Raw genomic sequence first — 8,198 nt, forward strand, 5'->3', positions numbered from 1 at the left:
TACTTCGTATTAGGAGAAAAATAAATTAATCGAATGCTTTATCACCAAGCCATTAAGATAATCTGAACAGTTGTTTTGGAACCATTAGGACGATCGCGAAAACCTGCTGATAAAAGCGCAAGGATGTGAGCCTGTAAAGGCGGGTTAGCTCACTGAAGAGCGACTTGGTCAGGCCTTTGTGTGGGTTAGATTGTTGCCTCACGTAGCAGCCCTGGCACCACAGCCAGTTCCAGGCACCGCAGTTCACACAAAGGCAAAATAAATAGTTGAACAAGTGTGTTCCCTGTGATTCTGCACGCCCCTAGGACGCCTCTGCGATACTGCCGGCCTAGAAGCAAGCGTCAACAGAGAGACACCGATACGCACACGCCAGCTCGCAGAACTGCTGCGGGTTAATTGACTCTTACAAATCGGGTACACAGGGAAAGGAAAAACCTGTCCCAAGGCAGACCTGCCAGTGTGACGAAATTAGTGTGGAGCTTCTCGTTTCCCCAATGCCCTCGGTAGGGACGCCCCTGAGAAAGAAACGCTTTCAGAGGAGATGGTAACCCTGGTAGGAATCACTCACAGATGAAAATGCAAGGGTGGCCCGAGGGCCCAGCTCCCAGCAGGCAGCAGGAATTTGCCATGGCGATTCCTTTGTTCCCAGCCGCTCCCATTTTACCCAGCAACCTGTTTAATATTAACCTCTACTTCTGAGGCCCAGAGGGGGAATTACCAGCAGCAAGCTCTCTGGGTCACGGCAGGCGGGTAGGACTGGAAAGTCGGCTAACGCTGCGGCAAGCAGGGGAGTGAGTTATACGCAGCCCCCACGGTTTCCTACAAAAACTGTCTCCAGCAGTTCTCTGGGGCTTTCTCTTCTCCCAGTCACCTACACACTGTGGTCCTGCCACCCTAGCCCCTATACCATCATCAGCCATATAGCCCATTTCAGAAACTTGCCGAGAACAGCGTGGCCAGCCTGTCTCTCAGGGGCTAGCCAGTATCAAACTGGCCCATTCTCTTCCTGGTTTAGCAAGCCTCAGTAGCTTTTCTAGTAGAGCAAAAGATGGGGTTAGCCCTTGAAAATTGCTCATATAACCTCTTATTTTCATTGCAATAAAGCCATGAGACAAATCCAAAACCTGGGATGTGCACAAGACCGTAGGAGTGCCCTCGGAGAGCTGCTTGAGCGGCCCTGTTTTGTCTCACAGACCTACAGGTTCATATCAGAAAGCTGAGCTAGAAATCCAGCACGCTGGTCTTCCACTTGGTTTGAGGAGAAAAATGGCAAATCAAGCAACACACTCTTAGCCCTGACTTATCTGATAGGGCGGACTGAACTGGGTGCCCGCTGCATAAGATCATCTTGAGATGATCTTGATCTTTAGAGTTGGGAACAGTGACCAGCTTGATTACTGAATCATCTTGTCCTGTAGCATGTCAAAAATCTGATAGCCCAGATAGGTTCTTACAGTACTGCAGTCTTTCCAAATAGATCTAATTGAAAGTAAAATGATGTCATTGTAATTTGTGTATATTTTTCAAAAATATAATTTTGCCTACACATTTTCTTTTCAATACATCCAGCTACCCATCCCCCCAGAAAGAAGATACCATTCACAAAATCTTCAGCATCAATTTGTGGTGTCTGAGGATGCAATCTATCATTCCTGCAATTAAATTCCCTGCAGACCGCATAGCAGAAGTCAGAGGTGGATTGTCTTTGTAACTTAGCAAGCCTTGTTTAAAGTTTCCTTGAATGTGTTCAGTTGAAAAGATTGGAAGGATGTAGAAAATAAGGCAACGTTCATTACTGCTGAGTTAAACAAAAGTTGCAGGAAGCTTCTTTTGAAAGGGACAAGTGTAAAGTGCAAATACTGCTTTAACAACCTATGTTTTACAATTTCCTCATTAATGGATTGCAGTAAAATCAGTTCCCTGACACTGATTGCTTTAGCAATTACTTTAGCTAGTTTTATGTTATGCATGGAAGCTGCATAGAATCATGTCTGTCTTTTATCCTGTAAATCAATTCCTTCATGGGCAGCCATTTAACTCGGATACTTTCTGCAGAACATAAAATCGAAACATGCATAATATCAGTGCATTACATCTCAAAGTATCATGGCTTTTTTATGAGGGGACAAAGATTTATTAATTTCAAAGTCCTTCTTCAAGCCACCCTAGAGCTGCTAGCACAGACTGTCTTTACAGCAGGAGACTACGATAGTTTTTCTCTGTGAACCCAGCTTGCGTTCTTGGTGTAGCCGAGTGTCTGCATCATATGGAATATCGCCACAACTGTATTTAGACCTACAGCTATCCTTGCTGGGGAGGCCAAGAACTGGATAGAGCTTTTGCCCTGAGAAGAGCGAGCTCAACAGCTGCATTTGGCAAAGTTGTGGGGGAGGCATGAATGCAATTCCTCTGCTTTTTAGGAATAAGTACAAAGGGGCCCAATCTGCAGAGGCATTGTTTCAGTGAGCAATGAATTAACCGATTTTTAAAAAAAAAATCTAACAGCCAAGGAATCTGAAAAATGAGAAAAGTCTTTTAAAGAGTGAGGGGAAAATCTGGCACCGTGTGAACAAAAATAATCACGGAAGCTTTTTCCTCGCCCCGTCGTGACATGGCCCCCTGCGCCCCAGGCAGTGAGCAGTTGCAGAGCTCAGCTGCGCCTGTGGTTAATAATAAATAGCGTCCCTCAGCCAGGAGCGCCGGCCTGCGCACCCCCATGCTGCCGCCAGCCCCGTCCCTCCCGCCTTCTCCCAGGGCTGCCCAGGCACCGCTCCAGTACCCACCCAGCCTCCCAACGTGAGACGGGCGCCCAGAGGTAAGAGACACGCCAGGCCATTGCTCCATGAGGTCGGACACGCCGGATCGATCATGAGGGGCGGCGAGCAGGGACAGTTTGGAGGAGGGACAAAAGCCGGTCTGTGCTAAAGCTGCCTGAAACTTGCACTAGGAACCTGCAAAGTTTCGTTACAAGGCGAAAGGTCGTATGGGTCTCGCTGCAAAACTTGCCAACCTTCAAAAATCTTTCAGCCAGCTCAGGCTGAGTGTTGGCTGAGTTTCCAGTGAACATCAGCTAAGTCGTGTTGGGTTTCAGGTGGTGACCAGCTGGTTTTTATCCACTGGCCAGCACAGCTTGGGCACTCCGGGCTGTTGTGCTTCAGAGTTTGGGGGGTTGTTAAAATTCAGAGCACAACTCGAGCAGCTCAACCGATCCTTGGCGTAACCTTGTTGGCTTAATGAATTTATTCCAAAGCTGACTTTGCCCCGGAGAGCGAGGGGTGTGTACACACACACAGAGAGCGATACCAGAACATTTGCATGAGCCGCTCAGGCTGCTGGCTGTGAGCTTAGCACTGCACAGAGGTTGTAAGCATGAAGTAAGAGCTTTTGCCACTTTTGTGTCATGATATGATTCCATAAACTTAATTAAGATTTTTGTCTTTAAAAGGATTTGGAAAGTGGAAAAAAGTCTTACAGTTTCGGTCAGGTCTGTATTGCTTCTTGAGATGTCTAGCAGAACCAGTCCCTCTTTTCCTGCATTACACAGCCCAAGCTGTCCTGTATAGCTGAAGTCTTTAGATTTGGGAAAAAAAAAAACCTCTTCCTGGGTGTAAGATGGTTCTGTATAGCTGTTGTGTCACACACTGTACTGAGATCAGAGCCATGGTCTGCTAAATGTAACACGAACACAGTACTGTATTCTAATTCATTTACCATCTAAATTAACAATAGGCACAAAGGACTGAAGAAAGGAATCCTTTCCTCCTGGTGAAGGGGTGAGGAATAGAAAGGCTGGAGGGATATGGCCAAATGCCCAGGGAAAACATGTGAAGCAACCAGGCATTGAGTGAAACTGCCAGGAGGCCTAGACCAGACCAAACCAGTCTCTTAACCTTTACCACTCTCTCCCCCTCTTTCGCTGTTTGGAAATGAATTTAATTAAAGCGAATAGGAGTTGCTAAGAGACCAGAGGAGTTCTGGAGTTTGTTGCCGGGGCTGAATTGCCACTCTGCTTCCCAGGCTTTGCACTACTAAGGATGATGTGACGCAAGCCTACATAAACGACTCCAGGCGCTGGGGAAAGCTGCTCTTTCCTCCTGGTAGTTACAGTCTGGTTTACCAGGTCTCAGCTCCTTTCTTTATTTTACTGAACTGCTTGTTTCCTCCTAGACACCAGCAAAACCCAGGTTCCTCTCTTTATAGCATTCCTCTGCCTGTGTCCGCCTTGTAGATTTCTCCTTGTGATCTTTCAGGTTGGAGGTGGCAATGGCTGAGCCTGCAATTTGTCATGAGCAAGTAGCTTTGGAAATTACAAGGTTGTCTACTTCTAAACTTTTTCTAGTTCATTACTCCTCATCCTTTGCTCCACTCCACCACGATTTCAGCCCAGCATTGACAGTGGGCTAGGTGAAATCTTCCAACTCCATTTCTGCAGCTTAACATTTTGCTTTGACACCCTGGCTCATGCTTGAAACGCCAGGAGTCTCCACGCAATCTCCTGGGCAAGGGTTGTTTACCTTCCAAGAACAAGGCAAGAGACTGTATGTTTAGCTTACATCATTGGTAAATTACTTCTCTCATTTTTACCTGACTTTTGTTAACTCAGGACCATTCATATGCGCAAGATGATTAGGAAGATAACCTATAGCCTGGGAAGACATGTGTCTGCTGTGGCATGTGGGACCACCCAGGTGAGAAGATTTCTGCATGGTGAGTAGTGTATTCTGAAACAGTTCCTGGGTGGAAAACGTTTTCCTCACCTGAATGCAGCAGGGGCCTTGCTGGCAGTGTTCCGGGAGCAAAGCAAAGAGCAACACTAGTCTCGATGCATGATAGTCTTATAATATATTGAGTTACTATGGTATCCTTGGTGTTTCCACTCTTTTAAAATGTATTTATGTTTTAAAAACATTTAAAACATTAAACCATTTAAAACATATTTATGTTTTAAAAACATATTTAAAACATATTTATGCATGATTGCAGGGCTCAGTTCATTCTCAGTAATGTTAATTTAAAGTAATGTTACTGGAGCCAATGACAAGACAGCAAAAATGGTGGCAGAGGAACACTCAGTGATGAGGAGGAGGATTAGTATTCATGTTAACAGTAGAGATATTTTGCAAATATTTCTCTTAAAAAACCCCACAGCTTTAGTCTTCATGAAGTTATTTGTGAATTTACCCCAAAGAACAGCTGAAGAGGGGACAAATTTATTGTGATGATGACAATTTGCCTTTTACAAAACAGCTCCGTAGTTACTGCAAATACCCACACAAATAATTCACTTTTCCGCGTTTATCCCCAGGTGCTTACGTCAGGATTCAGCCCTCCGTACAGGAAGCCCTGATGGCGGGGAGACCAGTTGTAGCCTTGGAAAGTACTATCATTACACATGGCATGGCCTATCCTCAGAATCTGAGGTGGTGGATTTTGATGTTCCTCATTCAACAAAGTTGTAAGAATGAGACATATAACTGGTGGATTGGTATCAGTATTCTTGGTCAAGCCAAAACCCTTGTAAGAGCAAATGGAAATGTCGGGTTGCTAGGCATGCAGAATATGAGCTCCGGTGTAAAATAATTGTATTTGGACTTTTAAGGACACATATGGGGTACCTATTTATCTCCTTATCCAACACCTTAAATTTCTGGCTTCCTTTAAGATGTGGCAGCAGATAATGTCATCACTTGCTCTAAGAGAGACCTACCAGCCTTTTCAGCTGCATACTTTGTACAGACGGTGAAAACACTCTGCGGTTTCTTGTGGTATATCTTTTGTAATGCAAAAAAGGATTGGAACACAGTAGTGAAATCTGTTCCTTAGCGCCACTCAGAGCAGCAACTGTGAGAGCTGCTGGTCCCTCTCGCTGCCTTCTGTACCCTGCATAGAACCCCCCCCCCCCCCCTTTATTTATTGATGTTCAGTAGATTTGTGTTTCATTGAGTTACAGTGCCAGAAATCACTGCACTCTTCCCTCCATCCTTGCTTCCAGAAAGCAAAGGAAGGTTTCGGTATTGATTTTCCATCTTGCTTTTTACCTGGCCATTTTTCTGCTTGACATGCTGTCTTAGGATGAAGCTCTAAAAACTCTGTTTTGGGGAGGAGGTAGTTTCAGTGGTTAAAGATTGCCTAGCAAATGCACAGATAGCTCAGAAAGGGAGAAGAAGCTGCTCTTAAAAAGAATAGTGTGTGAATGATCAAGTATAAAACCTGCAAAGCTTAGAAAGACCTAGTCTGCAGGCCTGAAGTGTCCTCAGGCTGCAGCTTTTTGGCACTGTTGTTACTCTATATCTAACTGCCTGTATTGTGAAAAATATATCTGAGTCATTTGAGCCGGGCTTGAATTACCTGATGTTTCTGTGAAGGGCTATGATCTCAGAGAAATAACACATAACAGACACAGAAAGGTCCTATTTTGAGAAGATCCCTATATTCAGTAGTCTATTGTACAACCAGATGTGCCTGTAAACCAAGTGATTTTTCTCAAAAATGAAGCACAGAGCTCAGACATTGCTGTCCTGAAAACGAGAGCTCTGCACTTCTGCAAATTCAAGTGCAAAGACTCTGCCAATAGGGGGATACAGAACTGGAACTGGACTTAGCTGAAATCACAAGAACTGTATAAAACTGGAAACTGGGAATGATGGCCATCAAACATGGCAGCTTTCTTGTCTGATTGTTTGCCTCACTAATTTTGTGATTGTTGTCTTGTTTATCTTTTTGTAGTATGGCCAGAGAAGTGGAAGAAATTGTAACAACAAACGGAGCAGTGCCAGCCACTATAGGTATTTTAAGGGGTCGAATCCATGTGGGACTCACAGACGAAGAACTTGAGTTCTTGGCAAGCAGTAAAAATGTAGTTAAAGTGTCTCGGAGAGATCTTCCTTTCGTGCTCAGCCAGGTATGTTGTTATGCAGACTTTCTGTTATGGTGTTTTCTGTACAGCAATAGTATAATGCTCTCCAGCTTCAAACCTCTTGAAAATATCATATTAAGTGGTATCTTATTGGTAAGCTCAAACGTGGTTCTATCTATAGTCAAAATACAACAGAGTAAGGGAATAGCAGCCATGAAATAGGGCTCCTGAAAAGTCATTCTGGATTGGCTGGCAAGCCATGAGCACTTGGCTAAGAATATTCTTATTGGCATGATAAGGCATCCTCACGTTACATGTAAACTATGTGACACACAGGCCATCCTGAGCTTAAGGTGACAGCTTAAGGTGACACTAGCTGCCCGTGAAGCCTTCTGGCTGGAAAGCCCTGGAGAACAAAGGCCTTTACTATTATCAGGGCCAGAACAGCTTACGTAGCAGGGACAAAGATTCCTCTGTGTTTTTGCCTAATAGAATATTTGTATCAGAATTTCACTTGTCCGCTGGTGACAGCAGGCTGTTGTGACATTGCTGTATGTCGGACCATAACCATAGCTGCCCACGTGCGGTGTTCTCCACATCACCCTGGGTGCTGACTGTGACTGGTTGTCCCCTGACAGGGCTTGTCCGGTGGCACTACCGTGTCCGGAACAATGATTGCCGCACACAAAGCAGGAATCCCTGTGTTTGTGACGGGCGGCATAGGAGGTGTCCATCGTGGAGGAGAGAACAGTAAGAAAATCAATACATTCTACTTCTCTCTATGTTGCTACTGATTTATTTAATTCTATCTTTTTCCTTTTTCCCAGTCTGTCCTGCGGTAATTGTCTGTTCAGAAGAGTAAGGTTGTCATTCTTCTTGACCGTACTATGGTTGTTATCTCCCCGATGTCTGCTTTCCAGAAGCTTCAAAATATTCCTCTTGAGCACTGGCCAGTTGTTAAGAGGGTGGGAGTTTCTCTTTATCCTTTGCTTACACAGAGTTATATGGGTATTGTTTGCTGGTGCAACAGGAGCTGACAGTACCTCTCCCACTTTGTAATGACTGGTTAACCTGATACTGGCTACCGAGCACAATGTTGTTATCGACTGTCTCTCAGCTGAGGAGAAGAAGAGTCTCATCACAAAAGAGACTTAGGCCTTGGTCTGTGTTAGAGGTGTGTGCTCTTCTCTGGAAAACGGCCCAGCCTTGGCAGTGCAGTTTGTGACCTTTAAGTACGTTCTCTCTTCTTCGCCATATATATTCCTAGCATAGCGTAAGCGCACTGCCCTGCTGGATGCCATCCCTTTCAGATGTGATGTAAATTCCAGACCAGGGAGTTTCC

General features: G+C 44.9%; 1 protein-coding gene across 10 annotated transcripts in view; it reads left to right on the forward strand.

Annotated features, from left to right (window-relative positions):
* Window positions 1–2,696: 2,696 nt before the first annotated feature.
* The window catches only part of LOC104012382 (uncharacterized), a 28,274-nt gene continuing 22,772 nt past the window's right edge, over window positions 2,697–8,198 (forward strand). For 5 of the 10 annotated variants that reach the window (XM_087765480.1, XM_087765489.1, XM_087765485.1 and 2 more), the window contains exons 1-5: window positions 2,703–2,815; window positions 4,604–4,707; window positions 5,306–5,420; window positions 6,727–6,901; window positions 7,495–7,606. In XM_087765480.1, the coding sequence (XP_087621606.1) occupies window positions 4,614–4,707; window positions 5,306–5,420; window positions 6,727–6,901; window positions 7,495–7,606 (496 nt within the window). In that variant the 5' untranslated portion in view covers window positions 2,703–2,815; window positions 4,604–4,613. The other 5 variants (XM_087765487.1, XM_087765484.1, XM_087765481.1 and 2 more) reach the window with 5 other exon arrangements.

Source organism: Nipponia nippon, unplaced genomic scaffold, assembly GCF_047370975.1.
Source record: "Nipponia nippon isolate SJK-2023a ecotype South Korea unplaced genomic scaffold, ASM4737097v1 scaffold_3, whole genome shotgun sequence".
In the NCBI taxonomy this organism is placed as follows: Eukaryota; Metazoa; Chordata; class Aves; order Pelecaniformes; family Threskiornithidae; genus Nipponia; species Nipponia nippon.